This window comes from Schistocerca cancellata, chromosome 4 (assembly GCF_023864275.1).
Source record: "Schistocerca cancellata isolate TAMUIC-IGC-003103 chromosome 4, iqSchCanc2.1, whole genome shotgun sequence".
Taxonomy (NCBI): Eukaryota; Metazoa; Arthropoda; class Insecta; order Orthoptera; family Acrididae; genus Schistocerca; species Schistocerca cancellata.
This window is the reverse complement of record NC_064629.1, coordinates 555,659,868-555,682,376: the sequence shown is the minus strand read 5'-3', so window position 1 is coordinate 555,682,376 and position 22,509 is coordinate 555,659,868. Positions and strand designations below refer to the sequence as shown.

The window sequence follows — 22,509 nt, the reverse complement described above, 5'->3', positions numbered from 1 at the left end:
CGTACACCCCCGTGGTGTGTTCCTCGCCCTTGCCTTCGGCTCGACTTGGCACAGGGCTCGAAGGACTCGGTCCCTCCAGAGGCCTTCCGCCGCCGCTTTTATTCCATCCTGGCCACGTATCAGGGCTCTGGAATTGTTTACACCGACGGTTCGATGGTTGCTGGTCGTGTCGGGTATGCGCTAACTCTAGGGGACCATTCCGAACAACGGTCCTTGGCGGCTGGCTGCAGCGTTTACACTGCTGAGCTAGTCGCCATCTTTAGAGCCCTAGAGTATATCCGCTCCTGCTCAGGTGAGTCCTTCGTTATCTGTAGCGATTCCCTGAGCGGTTTACGAGCTCTCGACCAGTGTTTTCCTCGTTCTCGTCTGGTGATGGCTATCCATGAGTCCCTGCATACTCTTGCGCGTTGCGGCCGCTCTGTGGTCTTTGTGTGGACCCCCGGTCATGTCGGTATCCCGGGCAATGAACATGTTGACCGCCTGGCGAAAGAGGCCACGAATAAACCATCTCTGGATGTTGGCCTCCCAGAGGCTGATTTGCGGGCTGTCCTCCGCCAAAAAGTTTTTTCGCTTTGGGACGCTGAATGGCGCGATCGGATTACACCCAATAAACTCCGTGCCATTAAGGAGACGACGACTGTGTGGCGGTCCTCCATGCGAGCCAACCGCAGGGACTCAGTCGTCCTTTGTCGGCTCCGCATTGACCACTCCCGGCTAACACACAGTTATTTACTGCGCCAGGAGGACCCTCCTGTATGTCGCTGCGGGGCAGCTTTGACGGTGGCCCACATTCTGTTGGCCTGCCCCCTTTTAGCTGTGGTCAGGCAGACATTTGCGCTGCCTGATACGCTCCCTGCCGTTTTATCCGATGACCCTGTTATGGCTGCCTTAGTTTTACGTTTTATTCGGGCAGGGAGTTTTTATTCTTTCCTCTGAGTGTTTCTGTTTTATTTTATTTTTTCTTTTGATTCTGGCCTTTGGCCTATGATTTTACACTGATCTTTTAATGTGTTTCTAAGTGGTTGGCTTTTCCTTTTTTATTTCTATGGTCGGCCAACCACTGTCACACTTTGTGTGGTTTTAGTTCGTTTTGTCTTGTCCTTGTCTCCGTTTCTTTTGTTCTGTATCGTCTGTGTCTATTCTGTTCCTCGTTTTTATTCTCTGTGGACGTTCTTTGTCTTTGGAAAAAGGGACCGATGACCGTAGCAGTCTGGTCCCTTTCATCCCCCAAACCAACCAACCAACCAACATAATTATGATGTTTCAGTATCCTGCAATGTATGCAGCCTGTACTGCAGCACTCGGCACACAGCTAGTTTGATTGTAACCACCCGACAGTATGCCTAGTCGGGCACCTGCAGGCAGTTTTCCCTAGCTTTTACTGTAAGTATTTGTTGTTTGTAGATGATTTATCTGTCTTTCGTTTCTCCTCCAGTCTTTCAGCAACCCACCAGTTGTTGCTGACAATTTAACTTTCACCGAGCGAGGTGGTGCAGTGGTTAGCACACTGGATTTGCATTCAGGAGGATGATGATTCCAACTTGACAGGCCATTCAGATTTAGGATTTCTGTGATTTCTGTAAATTGATCCAGGAAAATGCTGGGACGGTCCCTTTGAAAGGACGTGGCCTATTTCCTTCCCCATCCTTGTCACACTCTGAGCTTGTGCTCCATCCCTAATGACCTCGAACTCAATGGGATGTGAAACCTAGTCTTCCTTCCTTCCTTAGAATTTAGCTTTCCTCAGTAGAGGATGAGAGACACTGTTCTTAATATTAAAGAAAATAGTGAGGTTTCTGGACGCTCATTTGATTTTAAGCTTACCCCGATCTGGCACTTTAAAAAACTGAAAGCATGGTCCCTTTAAGCACTAAATATTTTAAAATACATAAATCATAGTTTGTGGGGAGCAAACCCAGCCAGTCTGCTCCTGTTTCACAGAGCCTTCTTGTGATACTGGCTTGATCAGGAGTGTGTGCTCTGGGTCTGCAAAATACACACATTTAAATGACATTGCACACCATGAGGGAACCGAGCTAACAACCGGAGCCTTTAGGCCCAGCCATATTCCAAGCCTATCTGCTGAGATTGGTGAGCCACCAAACTTCAGGCAGTGACTTCTCGTGGAGCAGCAAGCCTATGAAACAATACCCGTGCCTTAGATGTCTGCGTACCATTCTCACTCATTGTTGGAATGTTTTTTCAGGTGGTGTGAGGTGGTTATTAATATATGTAGTTTATTTTTAAATAGTTTCATACATAAGGTTTCATGAACACCAGATATGATCCTCACAGTGCATTTCTGTGCAGTGCGTACTTCATGCCTGTACGTGGAATTGCCCGTGAAAATTAATTCCATATGACATTGATGAATATAATTATGCAAATTAAACTAATTTTGATTCTTTCATCACCAAAACTGGTAATTACATGTAGAGCAAAAGTTGCTGAACTCAAACATTTGTGAAGATATATTTGATTACCAGTTCAAGTTTTGATTAATATGTACACCTGGGAATTTTGAAATGGAAATATACTGTGAAAATGTAGATGAATGGTAAGAATATCAGTAAATCCAAAGAAAACAATAAAAAGGAGGAAGTAGTACCCACTTGCTCTGGAATATGTGTAGATACACTCAGGATTTGGTTGAGGAAGCCATACTGACAAAACCTTTCAGAGAAGATGGATATTGAGTCGCGTACACCTGCGAATGAAGATGATTATTGACAAAGCAGGTGGTGGATGCAAAGTGTGACAGCATCAGTGCTTGCTAAGGTTGTAGGCTGGATGTTTGGATGTGTTGCAGAATGGTTGGCTTATGAGTCTTCAGTTTGATGATCCTTAAGACCAGTATTCTCACAACATGAGTCCTGTATCCTGCCTGACATCAATACTGCTTCAGTGCGTTGTGATGTGTGTGAGTAAGGCGTGCCAACTGTTTTCGTTTTTTACAAATGCACTGAAGTATATGTGTACATTTAAATATTTGTGGTAATATTTTTAATTAACATGTGAATAGTGATAGTTTCTATACTTGTTTTGATGCGGCTCCTTCACTTTACCACATGCTGGGGATAAGAGAGTATTAGCTCCCCATAAATATTTACCAAGTAATTTTACCATCTATTATGTCATTATTTGAATGTATTTAATGGCATTTTGTTCTCTTTTTGTTCTAGTACTTAGAGAACACACAGAGTGATTGTGACGATGAGTTGAGCTATATAAACACAACCATTAGGTGAGTGTGTCATTCTGTATTTCTTCTTTGTTACTTGCCACTTCTTATAGCTTTCAAAGTATTTTCTCATACTTCCTTTTTTGTGGCAGTGTAAGATCAGTATTTGAAAATTCATTAAAATTGGGCTTAAGTACCTGTAATTAGACATAATTTCATTCCAGATCTCTGATTTTTATTGTGTGTCTGCAGTTAGCTTCAACAGGATGTGTATTGTGTTCCAGAGGGACTTGAAGTGTTGTATAGGATATTTTAACTACACAATCTTATTTTTTAATGCTAAAAGCTGTCAAATATTTTTTCTATTTCTGGGCATAATTTTGAGTGCTAGTATCTTTTTATGAAATATTTAGAAAAAAATCTTGTATTGTTGTGTGCCATGACCATAAAATGGAAAATATTCTTACTTTACATCTACTGTGAATTGCAATTATAAGATGCAACTTGTGGTTCATGTTAGTGTTTTCTTATAAATAAATGGAATGGCTGGCCAGTACTTATCTTTTTCGTAGTGAAATTTTTTTTTTAGTTTTGCTGATAGAAATGCTTTAGGAACTTGTATATCCATTCTTTGATGGAGGGATTGGGATGTTGGGAAGGTGGTGTAGATACGCAGGTCTCTTGAGACATTCTGTAGAGCATGCTTAGCAAATGGGTGCCAGGTGTCCTCAGGGCAGACAGTTCTGTGTCCATTCATGTACTCATCCAGTTTAGTGGTAATCATCCTTATATAAAAAACAATGCAGTGAACACTTTAGTTGGGAAACAACAAGAGTGGGTTCTTTTGTTGCTCTGCCTTTGCTGTATGATTTGTTGAAGGTGTAGTGATGGCTAGTGTGCAAATGTCTGAGATACATTTTACAATGTGAACAATTTCAAGGGTAAGAATATTTGTGTAATAGTCTAGGATGCTCATATGGTTTATCAAGGAAGTTTTAAAGCTTTGAAGGGTGACAAAAGGCAACAATGGGTGGTGTGAGAAGTACAGGGTGAGGGCAAGATCATCTCATTTCGACACTTGATTTGAGAAAGTCATAACATTGGTGGAGTAATGTATGAGGCATTTGTGGACTGGCAGACAGGGTGCTTATTTGTGGGAGAGCTGTTGAAGAATTTGGCTTAGGACAAGATAAATTTACCTTGGATGCTTGAACCGCATGGAAATTGGGAGTCAACTGTTGAAGGAGAGGTTGTGTTTTGTGTGTGAACCTCAGTAAGATGTAGGTAAGTTAACGAAGGTGGCTTCAAATTTGAGTTTGATCATCAGCAAGTCTACCAAACCAGGAAGCCAAGATTGTGGGTGTTCAGAATTTCCCCTTCCATGTAGCCCAACAAAAGGTTGCTGTAGAACAGGTTACCTTAGCTGTCACCCTTAGTTGTTTGTCTGTCTGTCCATCAAAGGAAAAATAGTAATGAGTTAGGACGAATTTGGCTTGTGTGACATAGGTTTTTTTTTTTAAAGAGTTTCTGGTGGGTGTTTGCGTAGTTAGTGTTAAAGTGCTGAGAGGTTGTGGGTATGCTGGTTGTTGGTGTAAAGAGAGGCTGCATCAGTAGTGACATTGTGGGCTTCAGGTAGTAGAGGAAATGGAAGTAGGTTCAAGACATTGCAGGAAATGGTTGGAGTTTTTTTCTGTGGGATGGGAATCTCTGCATGATGAGTTTTGAGGTGCTGGTATAGAAAGGTCAAGATGTGTTCAGTTGTAACTTTGAATCATGCTACACAGGGATGGCCAGGATATTAATTTTTGTATAATTGGGGAAGTAGAGGTATGTAACTCAGGAGAGGTAGAAAAGTCTATGAAGGCAGTTGGGAGACCTTGTTGGGGGTCTAGAGTTGTTAGGATTTTTGCAACTCAGTTTGGATGGAAGGAATGGGGTCTTTATGAAGTTTGATATGCCAATGTGTTCAAAAGCTGATAAAGCACCTTTGCCACAAATTCCCCACAGTAGAGGTACTATAACTACAAAATTATCAATTTCATGTATTGATTTACAATTGACAATGACCATCAGAGTATAGGTGCATTTCTTTAAAGAGTTATTTCTTAACTAAAGGCATAAAAAACTTTGGTTTCAAAGAGTGGAACTACAAAATAAGTTTACTTTCATTCAGGTTTTATATTATTTTCAAGTGGCCATAAATTGCTTCTACATAAAATTCAGTTTTCCAATAACTGAATCCATTAACCATGTAGGCATTGTTTGCTCTTCTGAAAAAGTCTGTAGGTAAACATGTTACAGTAATTCTTTGTGCATAAAACAAGCAGCTTCATACACTAAACAAACTATGCATTTTATTACATATCAAAAACACTTTAATCAAAAGGAAGGAAAACTCAACTTTTTAATTTGAAGGAAAATTGCTCAAGGCACATACATTATTATAAAAATGTTTTATTTTACGAAATATAATATGGATAGAAAAAAATCTGTTCACCAAACTGTGAATACCATACCATAATAGGTATGGAAACAAATCAATTTCGGAGCCAGTGGCTCCTCATCATGGCAGAAGGGTTGAGGTGATGAGGGAATAGGAAGAGATATGAAGGAAAACAACAGACGAGGTGTAGGAAATAGGAAAAGTTATGAAAAAGTCACTGAGAATCCCAGGTCAGGAGAGACTTAGTGGATGGGATGAGAAGGAAAGAGTGATTGTTGATGCCTGCACCATCTAATATTTGAAAACATGAGAATGTAAAGGTGGTAGATAAGATAATAAGTAAGACAAAGACTATATTAAAAAAGGTGGAAGTGTCAGTAATAGCATAAAGGTAAGTACACACACACACACACACACACACACAGAGAGAGAGAGAGAGAGAGAGAGAGAGAGAGAGAGAAAATAAATGTTGAGAACCAACCACATATTGTAAGGAATTCTGAGGAACTGTTGTCATGAGAGGGAGTATCCAGATGGTCACGTTGTACAGTGTGCTCTGCAACATTGTATTGTATATTGCTAGCCTACACTCTCTGTGATAACTTGTCATAACAATGCAAAAGGCTGAACAGTGTTTACATAACAGCTGGTACACAACATGTTATTTCACGGGCAGCTCTCCCCTTGATAGAAAATGTACTGCCAGTTACAGGGCTTGTGTACATAGGATAGGAAGGTGCATGGGCAAGTCTTACAGTGGGGTTAGTCACAGGGCTAGGAGTCATTGAGTAGGGGAATTGGTGCTGGAGCAACATAGGATCTGACCAGGATATTTCAAAGATTGGTGGTGGGAAGCGTGGGGGGAGGGGTGGGTGGGTGTGCAAAATATCAGACAGAATAGTGTTTCAAGGCAAGATTTTAGGAAGTCATAGCCCTGTTGAAGTAGCTAATTTATACACTCAAGACCAGGATAGTCCTGAGTGACAGAGGTGTATTCCTAAGTTGTTTCCTTAGAGCATTCAGCAGTACCAGAATGAGATATAATGGCTTTGAAATCTGCTTTTGAACTAGGCTGGTGGGGATAATTATGTAGGGCAAAGGCAGATGTGAAATAGGTGTTGGATTGCTGTAAAGAGTCTGCATCTGAACAAACAAGTTTGCCTCAGATATAAAGGCTGTATGAGAGGGAATGTTTCACATGAAAATCCAAAATCCAGGTCGGACCTGACTTTATAAAATTGCCAATCTAAGACACTTGTTTTATAACAGATACATCAGTAATTTGTAAATTATTTGTACCCCATTTGGCACATTTTTTGAGGCACTACTTCATGTTATGTGAACACTTGGAGGGTAATGGCAGCTTCATAGTTCTTGACCTTTTTTTTGGTGGTGGTGGAGGGGGGGGGGGGGGAGAAAATTGCACTATTTTATTCAGGGTAAGATCTTATGTTTGCTATTGACCAAAGCTACCACTCTCATGCTCATCAGTGTATAGGTTACATGAAATAAAATATTGTTGATACATTACTAGTAAATATAAATGTTCATACACCTGAAAAAGTACATAAATTAAATCTGCATTATCGTATACTACCCCGCATCTTTATTCTCTTTCTATCTTTTACACTTTTATATATGAGGTGCGTTCAATAAGTAATGCAACACTTTTTTTTACAGCCAATTTCAGTTGGGGGGGAAAAAATGCAGAATTTGTTGTGGGATGTCATGGAATATTCCCACTTCAGCCCGTTATTCGATGTAGTTCCAATAGGTGGCAATGCTATATGTAGCATTCAAACTGGTGTCTGTAACAGAGGTGCATTTCAAGTAGAGTTCTGTTGGCAGAAAACCAGAGCATCAGAGATATTCGTAGGTGCTTGCAGAATGTTTATGGAGACCTGGCAGTGAACAAAAGTGTGGTGAGGCCTTGGGTGACGTGTCAGTTGTCATCATCATAACAGGTTCACACAAACCTGTCTGATGTCCCGCATGCTGACTGGCTGCCCACAGCTGTGACTCCTGTGTTGTTGGAACGTGCAGACACACTCATTTAAGGTGATTGAAGGATCATTATCGAACACCTCATTGCACAACTGGATGTCTCTTTTGGTGGTGCGACACACTCGTCCAGCAGTTGGGGTTCTCGATGGTGTGTGCCTGCTGGGTTCCTCGCGCTTATCAGAAGACCATAAAGAGTAATGAAGGACCATTTGTGCGAAATTGCTTGCACCTTATGAGGCTGATTGTGACAAATGTTTGTCGAACATCATCTCAGGTGGTGAAACATGGGTTAATCACTTTGAACCGGAAATGAAACGGCTATCCATGGAATGGACCACACCACGTCTCCTCCAAAGGAAAAGTTCAAAGCCCCACCCTCAGCTGATAGTCATGGTGGCAGTCTTCTGGGACTGTGAAGAGGTCCTTCTGTTTGATGTACTCTCCAATGGTGCAACGATCAACTCTGAATTGAATTGTAATATCCTCAGGAAACTGAAGAAAGTACTTTAGTGTGTTTGTCATCGCAAAAATGCAAATGAACTTGGCCTTCTTTATGACAACACAAGGCCTCTTAAAAGTCTGTGCAGCCAAGAGGACTTCACAAAACTTCATTGGACTGTTCTTCCTGATCCACCATACAGCCCGGATTGTGTACTTTCAGACTTCCATCTGTTTGGCCCAATGAAGGATGCACTCTGTGGGAAGCAGTATGTGGATGATGTGGAGGTTATTGGTGCAGCAATAAATTGGCCCCTATGTCAACCAGTTGAGTGGTATGGTGTGGGCATACAGGCCCTCCCAGCAAGGTGGCGTAATGCTGCTGCATTGAATCATGATTATGTTGAAAAATAGGCTTTTGTAGCCAAATGAGTGGGGAATAATATGGTGTATTGCAATCCTGAATAAAATTGACCTGCTTTCAGAAAAAAGAAGTGTTGCATTACTTATTGAATATATATACCTTGTAACAAAATAATTTAGTTCTCCCATTAGAGACCATTATTTTTTTACTTACAACAGTGTTCTGTTGGTAAATCGTGACCTTCATTCATAAATTGAGCCAATGCTGTATTGTTTCCTTACTTGGCTACAACTCTTCAAAACTCATCACCTGTGACACTGAGTTCGTGTCAGATTGCTTGCTGAATGACATTTCTCCCACTCCTTCCTGTTCCTTACATCACTCATCTTTGACAGGCTTCTGTTCACTGGGTCAGCTGTTTGGCTGATGTGCATCTTACAACTAAAGCATTGCTCTGTGCATTTTTCATCAAACTATAATTTTATGTTTTGTAATGCTTCATTTACAACAGACAAACTACTTTCCTCCAGTATGACTGACTACAAATCAGTGATATGGCCAACTGCTGCCAGGATCATTCAGTAGGTAAATCAACACTTCTGTTTCTCAAAGCAGGATGGTTTTATTCATGATTTAAATACACCACATTGTTCTCTGATTCTTTGACTATAACCCCCATCTTCCAATGTAATCTCCATTCAGTACTGTGAGCCTACACCACCGTAATCTGGTAGTTTGTAGACTGTCATGATATCATTCTGCTGGTCTGTGGCTCAACCAAGTTCTTGCTGCATCAATAATTTCCCCATCATTGTTGTAGCACTTCTTATGGAGTCCATCCTTCAGTAATCCAAATAGATGGAAGTCAGAAGATGTGAGATCAGTGCTATTGGGCAGATGAGGAAGAACAGTCCACGAAAGTTTTGTGATCTCCTCGGGCGCACATACTTGTGTATGACCTTATATTATTGTGGAGGAGGAGAAGGGCATTCGCAGTTTTGTGGCCACAAACATGCTGTAATTGTTTCTTCAATTTCCTAAGAGTCTCGCTATAGACTTCTTTGTTGATGGTTTTTCTATGAGGTAGGACACTGAACAGAATAACATTTTAATCATCACATAAGAATGTAGCCATGATTTTACCAGCTGAGGGCACTGCTTTGAACTACTACTACTACTACTACTACTACTACTACTACTACATCGAAGGTGATGGGTATTATCACTCAACGAACTGCTGTTTTGTTTCTAGCTCAAAGTAGTGATCCACATTTCATTACTTGTGGCAGTGTTCAACATGAAAATTGTCACCATCAGCTTCACGACAAGCAAGCAGTTTGGCACAGATGTCCCATCTTTCCTCTTTATGCTCTTCAGCTAGTCTTAGGGGAACCCAATATGCACAAACATTTGAATACACGAACTGGTGGACAAATATGTTGGCGCTGCCAACAGAGGTGCCAAGTTGAACCCTGAGTTATTCAGTTTTCATTCGTTAATCACCTCGAATAAGTGTGTCCTCATGTTGCAACATTGTATGCATCATAGCTGTGTGTGGTTAGTCTACACATAGGTGATCAGATTACCTTTCCCTTCTACTTTTTCTGGTGATGACAAATGATTCATTCAGTGACTTACTGTACTTTTAGCCATTGCCCTGTGTTTGTAGCCATTCTGTAAATGCCTGTGAATATTTGTGATAGTCTGGTTTTTCACCGAATGAAGTTCAATGACTGCTTTTTGCTTGCAACATGCCTCAGTTGTAGATGCCATTTTGAAGACTAGTTATAGGACTGCCATCTGCTAAGAGTATTAGTAGTACATGAGATGATGCAGGAATATTTAAGTATGTCACAAACAAAATTACTATTTTTTATCCAAAATTGGCAAAGGAAAGAGTGTTGCCTCAATTATTAAATGCCTGACAACACACACACACACACACACACACACACACACACACACACACACACACACACACAATTTCTAATAAGTGTTTTATGTTGTGTTAATACGCTGTTTATACTACTAGCATTCTCCCAGAAGATAATTCTGTACCTTACTATTGGGTGGCCTGCAGTCTTGTGCAACCGACATGGAGACACAAAAGATAATGTCATTACAAATTATACATTGTTTAATTTTTTATCAGTTTGTGTGTGTGTCCAAAAAATGAGAAAATCTGTTTCCATTAAGCTTCTGGTTTTTGTGGGTAATTAGAAATAAAACCAAATGTGAATTCTTTTTAGTGTTAATTGTTAGCAATAAATAAAGACAGAATGCTGAAAGCAATTCAATTTGCTGTGGGTATTGCACATTGATGGCACTTGAGCTAATAAATGTGTGAGTCACATGTTGTTTTGTGATCGTTAGCATGTCTTCTTGAGCGTGAACACGTGATAGTGGATCATATATTTTATAAACAGTAGGGTAAAAAGAATTCAGGAGTCACAGGCTGTTCGAGCTCTCATACCCACTCACAAGCTCCATGTGCCTGGAGGCACAGGTGGCTTAATGCCATCGTGCAGGCAGTCAAGGAGCTTGGGTGCAGCGTATGCTGTCATATATGTTTGCTGAGTGCCTGTCAGCAGGAGTGGACAGATGGCTTGTGCCAGGGGCAGCAATATGTTGCTTATTTTTGTAATCAGCATCACTGAAATCCCACAAACCCCTATGCAGAGCATAGATATCCAAAATGCGAACATTATTCTTCATTTCCCACTTCATATTTCAGTTTGTCGACACACTATGAAGACACGCAAACTCAGAACTCGTGCAACTAGTGTCACCAAAGTTGGAACACGCTGAAAGTGTTTAGTTTGACCAAGTTGGGCAAACGCGCCACGTGCATGCGCAGTGGCCAGTAGCGCAGTTGCTTGCAACCTAGTTTCGTGGTATAAATTAGGCTTTACTTTCAAAGTAAATTTGCTTTTACACAAGGTGAACTATGTGTGAGAATGTACGATGAATTTCTTAAATCATAGAGCGTTTGACTCTCATTTAAAAATCGACTCTTTGAGGATGAGCCAGTTAGAAGAATTTCAAGCCCGGAAGATCAGACATTTATGTCATTATTAAAGAATTTATTGGCACATTTGTGTGATATATCTTAAAGTGTAACAGGTGCAAAAAAGATCATTATATGTGAAAGCTTAGCTTCTCGTGCAGCTTATTAATCTATAGGTAGTGGAGAGCGGGCGTGGCAGTTACGGCGATAAATAATTACTCGCACTCCCATCACTTATGAACATTTTTATTCTCACAGCATATAAACAATGCATGTAGCATAGAGTGCATACTACAGAGAACTAATCTGGCAAAGATACAATTGTTCTCGCTGCGGTATGGTAGTGGTATTATTGGGAGGTGAGCTAGTGGTTCTATGTCTGCACATATCTTAGAGACCAATATTACATCTGAAAGCTTTTCTTTTCTTGTAGCAACACTATGTATATTAATTTAAACCATTGACTTCTCCTATTTGTGTGTTCATGCTACTCAACAGTGATGTTCCTATTGGCTGACCACATCACGTACCCTATACTCTGAATATCCGCTGTCTTTGGCTGGCAAGATCACATGACATGAGCTGTAACGTGCTTACAAAAGTACGTTGCAATCTCGATTTCAATGCTTCAGAAAGTAACATGCAGTGTTTGGTGGAATTTGCATTTATACTTCCGTAATATGAAAATATGCAATGTACATGTTGCTGCACATCCAAGATCTTTCCAAAACCGGTTTTTTTGCCCCCGAGTTTCATTTTCTAAAGTGCCGAGAAGTTCTATGCTAGTGTATAAAACCATAGCCATTCAAAGGATTGATGACTTCTACAGTTCCGATGGAATGTATACTGTCACTTAATATGGAAAAAGTGTATTTTCACCTGGGAGAAAATGTATTTTTAACCGAGAAATCTGGGAAAAATCCGGGAATTTTTTTTTCTTGTCCACGTATACACCTTGATTGTATGGGAGAATAAGTGTGTTAGTGGTACATCATGATAAAGATTGGTGTCATTGGAACTAAAGTTAAATGAGTCCATTTGAAGAAGTTTAGAGTCCATTTGAGTTCGTAATAGTGATATACTATGTACACTGATCGATCAAAACATCATGACCACTGACTTAACAGTGTGTTAGTCAATTTTTGGAATGCATAACAGCTGCAGTTCTGTGTGACATAGATTTGACAAATTCGTGGTAGACTTCTGGCCATATCTGTTGTGCAATTCCTGTAAATTATCGGCCGGTGACTTGTGGGTGTGGAGCTGGCATTAGATAGTGCTCCACATCTGTTTCACTGAGTTCAGATCAGGCGAATTGGATGGCCAAGATATCAGCATGAGTTTGCTATCATGCTCCTCAAACCACCATGATGATTCTCACCTTGTGGTGTGGACAGTTATCCTGCTGGAAGATGGCATTGCACTCAGAGTCAACATCAAGCGTGAAGGGATGGAGGTGGTTCACGATAATGTTTACATAGTCCACAGCTATCGCTGTGTTTTGGATTACTGCTATAGGTCCCATGGAAACCCAGGTGAATGTCCCATATAGCATAATACTGTTCCTACTGACCTGAGTCCATAGTGTGGTCATTGTTTCAAACAGCCATCCACCTGAACGATGGTATATATGGATACAACCATCAACCTAGCTTAACAAGAAATATGATTCATATGACCAGACAATATTTCCATTCATCAATGGTCCAGTCTTGATTATCATGTGTCCACTCTAATTGTAATTGACAGTGTTGTAGGGTTGACATGGGAACACATGGAGGTCACCCACTGCAGGATCGCATTTCAGCAGTGCATCCAGAATGGTGCGCTTGCACACTTTTGGCAGCACCAGCATTGTACTCAGTCATCAGATCTGCCTCAGATGTCCACTTATCCTGTTTTACAGGACTTGAGCAAACCTCTGAACACCATATTTTGTCATGAGGCATCAATATCCAACAACAAGACACTTATTTGTGGTTTTACTGTCCTACAACCACTTTTCATAGATTATAACATCAGTAGCGTAACTGCCAAACACATTCACCATTTTTCAATATGCTTGTTCACAGGCATAGGGCAGAATGATCTACACTTTGATAAGGTCACTTGTGTCAGTGTATTTCCTTATTTTCAGCCCCTATCAATGCTACAGTGATCCTCTGTTCATCTTAGCTCAACTTATATACTTTTCTTACCACAAGACCTATCTCCAGCGTCAGCATATAGCAATAAATCTCTCAGTGGGCAGTGGTGGTAATGTGTAGGCTTATCGGTGTGTGTCAGTATTTGTTGGAAATGTTGGTTTAATCTATTATCTCTGTACTATTAAGATGTTTATGTTTTTCATCTTGTACTAAATAAGATTTTCTAGTATTATTTTGCTCTTATTTGGAAACCAAAGTTTTCCTTATTACAGGGTCTGTGTAGCATAAAATATATTCTTGTTATGAAATCTGTGTTCTTCACCCAGTATGAGATGATTGATGTTCACATTGGGATAAAAGGTCCAAAGTATTACAGTAAACTTGTTACTCTTATAGTGCTTCTACATATGAAGATTTCAAACGATGGCAAGAATATGACAATAAACAAGACAATTTCTGTATGTATGATGATGAGGATGATGAAGAATATGTAGATCTTCTTCTTAATCCTGAACGTTATACAGGATACAAAGGACAGTCTGCCCACCGTATATGGAATAGTATATACAAGGAGAACTGCTTTCGGTAAGTGTGTCATTGAAATAGTGCAGTGATGATCCATATTTCTATCTCATATCTTATGTATATACAGATTTATACATATTTTTCTGTAGAGATCCTTTTTCTCTCTCATTTTCACATGTAGTATATTCCTTTTGAACTTTCTTACCATGGATTCTTTTTTTCTGTAGCCCAAAGGACATCTATACTCCATACATACAGTCCTCACATCTTAATGGTAAGCAAAACAGATGAAATACCTCGTGACAGCATTGTAATTGCTGTTGTCAAATAATGATGATTAAATTTCAGGCATGTGTCTAGAACAGAGGGCATTCTACAGAGCTATATCAGGTTTGCACACAAGCATTAATATTCACCTGTGTGCAAAGTATTTGCTTTCCGGTAAGTGTTTGCATATATTAATGGAATTACAACAAAATCTGAAGTTAATGTTCTGATAATATTGTTTAAGTATTGCAGACAGAGTTTCACTTGGAATTGATGAACCGGGAGGTAAATGGGGACCAAACTTGAGCGAATTCAAATTTCGCTTCAGTCCAGAAACTACAAATGGTGAAGGTCCAAATTGGCTAAAGAACTTGTACTTTCTGTATCTGTTGGAACTAAAAGCAATATATAAAGCTGCACCGTATCTCCGTGATGAGCTTTATTATACAGGTAATGAGGAAGAGGATCTTGAGGTACAGGAGGCCATGAAGGATTTTCTGAAGCTTGTCCAGTAAGAACAAGACAAATTTGTATAATGTTTATTTTACCAATGGCTTTAAAGTATCATATTTTGAAGTTTTTAATTTCATACTCATGTTTAAGTGTAGTACTATGTGTGTTTTATCTTTTAGACAGTTCCCAGAACACTTTGACGAGTATGTGATGTTTTCTGCTGGTAAACAAGCTGAAAGGCTGAAAGCTGAATTTCGTGAACATTTCCGCAACATTTCGAGAATAATGGACTGTGTTGGATGTGACAAATGTAAGCTCTGGGGCAAACTGCAGGTAATTAATGTCTTTGGCCTGCTGCACTACACTAGAAAAATTAAATTGTGCTGAGCCCTTTCATCAGCTGAATGTTGCTCTCATTTTTGTGTTAAGTTAGCATCTGGTTTAAAATATGTAAATTATTTGTTCTGATACAGCAAGTTTGTCTTTGATAACAGTCAACAGATACTTTTTTGGATATTGTAAAACTGGCTCAGTGCATGAGGAAATATGTGCTTCTTAATTATGCTGTGTGCATTGTAAAGGATTTTGACTTTAGTGATCTGTTTTGGAAAAGTGTCTTATGTGCAAAAATCTCCACATGAAATTAGAGGACACTGTGTTCTCACAGGCATCAGAGAAACTTCAAAGGAAAATGAAACAATAAATAGAAAAGTTCAGCTAGCATATGGTTAAAGCGGTAATACCTCTAGATTATGGGCTACATATGCTTCTGCCCAGAAAATGTGCATTGAAAATCTTATATGAAATTAAATTATTCTTTATGCATTTGCTAAACTGGTTGTAGTGTAGATTTGGCAAAATTATGTATGCTAGCTGTCACATTTACTCAGCTAGAGAGTGTGAAATTGTAATTATTGTGAAAATTATAGAAAGAGGGTGATGTAAGGTCTTTCATTTTACAAATGATAAAGATTTTTGGTGCTGCATTTGTGACCATGTTGTTTTTATTAATAATGCTCGTATTTTACTGATTCCTGAGTATCTATCATCAATCTGGTTCCCTCATCAGGTAGGGCTGACTGTGTGTGTGTGTGTGTGTGTGTGTGTGTGTGTGTGTGTGTGTGAGAGAGAGAGAGAGAGAGAGAGAGAGAGAGACAGACAGACAGACAGACAGACAGAGAGAGAGAGAGAGAGAGAGGGGGGGGGGAGGGGGGAGGAGATCCGATGAATAGTGGAGTGTTTTGTCACGGGATCGTTAGTGCAAGAGCTTTACAGAGATGCTCAGCAAACTCCAGTGGCAGACACTAAAAGAGGGGCATTGTGCTTCATGGTGAGGTTTACTATCGGCTTCATGGTGAGGTTTACTACTGAAAATTTGAAAGAGTACTTTCTGGGAAGAGTCGGGCAACAAATTTCTTCCTCCCATATAAATCTCACAAAATGATCACAGTGAGAAAATTTGAGAAATTAGAGCATCAGGGATAGTACAGAGGCTTGCTGACAATCATTCTTCCTAAGTGCTCTTTGCTAATGGAGTGGGGAAGGTGGGCAATCAGTTAGTGGTACCAGAAGTACCCTCCACCACACACTGTCAGATGGCCCCCCCAGGGTGTCCACAACTCTTTTGTGGATAGTGCGTAGCGAGCACGGGACCCCGAGCTAATGTGGCCCTCCTTCCTTTCCGGGCTGCATACCTTCGTTTTCCGCATCCTTCCCTATCCCCCATCTTCGCCCCCACCCTCCCCTAGCCTCTGCCTCTTTCCTTCCCTTTCTCCCCCTCTGGGAGTATGTTTTGTGCCTACGTCCGGAGACGGATGCTCGAAAATGTCACACATTCTTCGCTTTCTCTGGTTGCACGTCTTCGTCCTTCCTTTGTCCTTCTCTTTTCCTTACTTCTTCTCTCTACCCTTTTCTCTGCTGCGGCGTTTGAGATGTCTCTTCTTTCCTTTCCCTTTCTTTGTTTTTCCCTTTCTCTTTTTTTCTCCCTGTGCATGTCTGAAGGCCGACCCACGCATTTTCATGCATAGCCGGTGACGGGGTAACGTGGAATTCCCCGCCCCGGGTAGACAGGTAGGACACGAGTGCCGATTGGTCCCTCCGTCCGTTTCTTGGGAGGTGTGACCTGAGGTGTGAACAATCACCTAAGGCGGGAGTGCCCTCAGAGAGGGCCCCCACAAGGAAGGAGCGCGCCATTGGAGACGCCGGTAATCATGGGGGATCTTTCGCAATGGTTTCCTCATCTTCTACTATGTCTGCTCACAAGCGTAAGTTAAATGAGTCTCAGCCACAGACAGTCCTTCCATCGTTGTCACAGTTCCTTGTTGTTTCTCGGTCTGATGAAGGTCACGACTTCTCCACGGTCAACCCTTTCATTATTCAGAAAGGTGTCGACACAATTGCAGGTCCTGTAAAGTCTTGTTCCAGATTACGAAATGGCACCTTGTTGTTAGAAACAGTCAGTGCCCTCCAGGCACAAAAACTGCTGCGTACTTCACTGCTACACACATTCCCTGTCTGGGTGGAAGCGCACCGCACTTTAAATTCATCACGTGGGGTCGTTTATACATGCTCCCTCGACAGATTGTCCGACGAGGAAATTCAACACTACCTGTCTGACCAGGGTGTAACGGCTGTTCATAGTCATGCAAAGTGTTGACATGAACATCATTCCAACCCGTACTGTCTTCTTGACATTTGACAGAGTTCAACTCCCATCGAAAATCAAAGCGGGCTATGAGATAATTTCCGTTCACCCTTACATGCCAAACCCTATGCATTGTTATCGGTGTCAGCGGTTCAATCACACCAGCCAGTCCTGTTCCAATCCGGCCAAATGTGTTACGTGTGGCAAGGATGCCCATGAGGGTGCTTGTCCACCTCCATCCTCTCGTTGCATCAACTATATGGGTGACCACGCTGCTTCCTCTCGAGATTGCCCCATTTTTAAAGACGAAAAGCTCATTCAGGAAATCAGAGTGAAGGAAAAGGTGTCGACCTTTGCTGCTCGAAAATTATTCGCCAGTCGAAATCCCACTGTGCCTCAGACAGGAAAATACAGCACTGTCCTTGCCTCTCCTCGGCCAACAAAAGAGGCGGCCACGCAGACTTGTGATCTCACCTTTAGTGCCATGGTCGTCAGATCGGCCAGCGCAAAGATCGCCCGTTCAACCTCCCCACTTTCGCCTGATCACTCTATGGCTCACCCTTCATCGGGTTCTGCTAAATCTCGAGCTCAAAAGTCAAAAACCAAGACTTCGAAAAAAGAGAGTACTCGTGAAGATTTTTTACGTACCCCAACTTCACAACCATTGGTTCCTCCTTCATCTAAACATCATGTTTCAAAGAAGGCTACTAAGAAACCCAGTTCCTCTCCTTCTCTGCCAAGGCATGTCTCATCTACAGCACCACCTGGCGGTAACCGGCCTTGGCTGTCTTCTGTGTCGCTGAGGCGCACTGCTGGCGGCTGATGAACCGGCCGATCGCTGGTGGCAGGAGCTGCTCCTGAACAACCTATGGATCAGGATCTTCTGCCTTCGGCTGACTGCCGTTCCATGCTGTCGGTCGCAAGCTCTGAGCAGTCGTTGAGTTGACGGCAACCTTGGTCCCATCCCTCCATTTTCTGTTCACGCTATGTCCGCATTCGAGCCAATTGGGATGAATTGTCGATCCTCTTACGATCCTACTCACCGGTCATCTTCTGTCTTCAGGAAACAAAGCTGCGTCCCCACAACCGCTTTGTTCTCCCCCATTTTCAGTCCGTCCAATTTGATTTCCCCTCTGTTGAAGGCACTCCAGCACATGGAGGACGCATGATTCTTCTCCATAATACTCTCCGTTATCACCCAATCCCCTTAAACACTTCCTTCCAAGCAGTCACTGTCTGTCTTTCCCTTTATGGATACACTTTCTCTCTTTGTACTGTATACATTCCATCGTCCACACCAATGGCACAAGCTGATCTCCTTCATCTTCTTGGTCAGCTTCCACCCCCCTATTTGCTGGTTGGGGACTTCAATGCCCACCACCTGCTTTGGGGATCTCCACATCCTTGTCCGCGCGGCTCACTATTGCTAGATGTCTTCCACCAAGCGGATCTTGTTTGCCTCAACACTGGGGACCCTACATATTTGTCTGCCTCCATGACAAATTTCTCTCATTTGGACCTTTTGGTCGGTACTGTTCCGCTAGCTCGGCGCTTCGAATGGTTCGTCCTTGATAATACACATTCTAGTGACCACTTTCCATGTGTCCTTAGACTGCAGCCTCAACTGCCATATATGCGCCCGCGACGCTGGAAGTTTGCCCAAGCCGATTGGACACTTTTTTCGTCTCTAGCGACATTCGGTGACCGTCACTTTCCTAGCATTGACGATGAGGTCACACATATTACAGACGTTATTCTTACAGCTGCGGAACGTTCAATACCCCGCACCTACGAATTGTCCCGGCACCCCCCAGTTCCTTGGCGGAACGCGGCATGCCGTGACGCAGTATGTGAGCGGTGACTTGCTCTTTGCGTTTTCCGCCACCATCCTACTTTGGTCAACTGTATCCACTATAAGCAGTGCCGTGCGCGATGCCGTTGCGTTATCCGCGATAGCAAGAAGGCAAGCTGGAACTTCTTTACTAGCTCATTTAACACCTTCACTCCCTCCTCGGAAGTTTGGAGTCGGATTCGACGGTTATCTGGCGCGCCTAGTTTCTCCCCGGTCTCTGGGCTCACTGTCGCGCATGATACGTTAGTGGACCCCGTCGCAATTTCTAACTCATTGGGTCAACACTTTGCTGAGATTTCGAGCTCTTCAAATTACCCGTCAGCATTTCTCCCGAAGATTCGTGCAGCGGAAGTGCAACCTCTTGCTTTCTCCTCTCAAAATCGCGAAAGCTATAATACTGTTTTCTCCATGCGGGAACTCCAACATGCACTCTCTTCTTCTCGCTCCTCCGCCCCAGGACCGGATGGTATCCACATCCAAATGTTGCTGCATTTATCAAACCATAGTCTGCGTTACCTCCTTCGCTTTTATAATTGAATTTGGACCGACAGTACTTTTCCCAGACGATGGCGGGAAGCTATCATCATTCCTGTTCCGAAACCTGGAAAGGACAAACATCTCCCCTCTAACTATTGCCCCATATCTCTCACGAGTAGTGTATGTAAGGTTTTGGAGCGTATGGTGAATTGCCATTTAGCTTGATGGCTGGAGTCCCGCAGTCTGTTAACACCTGCCCAATGCGGTTTCCGAAAGCATAGTTCTGCAGTTGACCATCTTGTTGCTCTCTCCCCTTATATCATGAACAATTTTCTCCGGAAACGCCAAACAGTAGGAATATTTTTTGATCTGGAGAGAGCATACGATACCTGTTGGAGGACAGGCATCCTCCGCACACTGTTCTCTTGGGGCTTTCGAGGTCGGCTGCCCCTTTTTCTTCGCGAATTTATGGCAGAGCGCACATTTCGAGTGCGGGTGAACACTACTCTCTCCCGTGCTTTCTCCCAAGAAAACGGGGTACCCCAGGGCTCCGTGCTAAGTGTTGTACTGTTTGCCATTGCCATAAATCCCATTATGGGCTGTCTCCTTCCCGATGTCTCAGGCTCACTCTTTGTGGACAATTTTGTGATCTACTACAGCTCTCAACAGACCAGCCTTCTTGAACGACGTCTTCAAGGATGTCTCGATCGCCTCCACTCTTGGAGCATCGAAACCGGCTTCCGCTTTTCTCCCAGTAAGACCGTTTGTGTTAATATTTGGCATCGTAAGGAGTTTCTTCCACCCTCCTTACATCTAGGACCTTTCAACCTTCCGTTTTCGGATGTCGCTAAATTCTTGGGTCTTATGTTTGACAGAAAACTGTGCTGGTCCTCCCACATTTCCTATCTTTCAGCTCGCTGTCTGCGATCCCTCAACACCCTCCGTGTCCTGAATGGTACCTCCTGGGGAGCGGACCGAGTGGTCCTTCTCCGCCTCTATCACGCCTTAGTGCGCTTGAAATTGGACTATGGAAGCATAGTTTACTCCTCTGCTCGGCCGTCTATTCTTCGGCGTCTCGACTCTATCCACCCCCGTGGATTACGTTTAGTGTCTGTAGCTTTTTACACCAGCCCTGTGGAAAGCCTTTATGCTGAGACTGCTGAACCTCCGCTGTCCAATCAGCGAGCAGTCCTTCTGAGTCATTATGCTAGCCATCTTGTCTTCCGTGCCTGCTAATCCAGCCCATGACATTTTTTTCGACGCCTCCTTGGATGTAGGGTATGCTGGCCGCCCTTCCTCCCTACTACCACCGGGAGTCCGCTTCCGTCAACTGCTCCATTCTCTTTCCTTCCGCTTTCCTGAAACCTTCTTGACAACTTGGGGTACAGCACCGCCTTGGCTCCGTCCCCGGACTTTCCTGCTTCGTGACCTTTGTCAATTTCCCAAGGATGGTACCCCTTCACTTGTTTATCGTCGGGCATTTGCTGCTCTATGTGCACAAATGAAGGAAGCCACATTTTTTACACTGATGGCTCGAAAACATCGTTAGGTGTAGGGAGTGCCTATATTGTTCGCGACACCCCAAATCGATTTCGGCTTCCTGACCAGTGTTCAGTTTATACTGCGGAGCTTTACGCTGTTCTCCAGGCTGTCCAATACATCCGTCGCCATCAGCGGATACAGTATGTTATCTGTTCAGATTCTCTCAGCTCTCTCCTCAGTCTCCCAGCTCTGTACCCTGTCCACCCTCTGGTCCACCGGATTCAGGACTGCCTCCACTTGCTCCACTTGGGGGGCGTCTCTGTGGCATTCCTCTGGATCCCAGGACACGTTGGTATCTTTGGAAATGAGGCGGCCGATATAGCGGCCAAGGCTGCAGTCTCTCTTCTTCAGCCAGCTATTCGCACGATTCCCTTCGCCGATCTACAGAGTGTTTTATGTTGTCGTGTTACTCTTTTATGGCACACACATTGGTCGACACTTTTCAATAATAAATTGCGGGAAGTGAAAGCTCTTCCCTGTGCTTGGACCTCTTCCTCCCGAATGTGTCATCGGGAGGACGTAATTTTAACTAGACTCCCGATAGGGCACTGTCTTTTTAGCCATCGACATCTTTTAAGTGGTAATCCTCCCCCACTCTGTCCCCACTGCTCTCAGCTGTGGACGGTAAGACACCTTTTACTTGAGTGCCCCTATTTTACTCTGTTACGCGTCCGTCTACAGCTGTCGCCTGAAATATCGTCCATTTTAGGAGATGACACACGCTCAGCCGATCGCGTTCTTGAGTTTATTAGTGCCAGTGAGATGACGTCAGTCATTTGACGCTCTTTTTGGGGACAACAACCCCCTTCTTTAGTGGTTTTTTAAGCTTTCCTTCTATTTTTAGTTTCTCCAATTTTTTGAGTTTCTTCCCATTTCTGCCTTTTCCTAAGTCACAGACTGGGCGCTAATGACCATAGCAGTTTTGCGCGCTAAAACCATAACGAAAAAAAAAAAAGTCAGATGGCTTGTGGAGTATTGATGTAGATGTAAAATTTAGGATGGTAAGTAGTGTCTCCCTGTGTTGAACAGTGTACAGGCAATTAGAAAGGTTTATAAATAGTTTTGTCCAAAAGCTAAACAGTTAATCATTCTTTCTGTATGCCTGCCCAATGCTCGGTGCCTCCTTTGTTTTGAGAGTAGTGATATATTCGCCTATCAAGACACC

At 42.6% G+C, this 22,509-nt stretch overlaps 1 protein-coding gene across 2 annotated transcripts in view; it reads left to right on the top strand.

Annotated features, from left to right (window-relative positions):
• Positions 1-22,509, top strand: part of LOC126183448 (ero1-like protein) — a 100,310-nt gene that overhangs the window by 50,824 nt on the left and 26,977 nt on the right. For both annotated transcript variants that reach the window (XM_049925442.1, XM_049925441.1), the window contains exons 5-10: positions 3,183-3,244; positions 13,981-14,169; positions 14,337-14,383; positions 14,458-14,550; positions 14,629-14,887; positions 15,009-15,162. In XM_049925442.1, the coding sequence (XP_049781399.1) occupies positions 3,183-3,244; positions 13,981-14,169; positions 14,337-14,383; positions 14,458-14,550; positions 14,629-14,887; positions 15,009-15,162 (804 nt within the window). The remainder of the gene's footprint in view (positions 1-3,182; positions 3,245-13,980; positions 14,170-14,336; positions 14,384-14,457; positions 14,551-14,628; positions 14,888-15,008; positions 15,163-22,509) is intronic.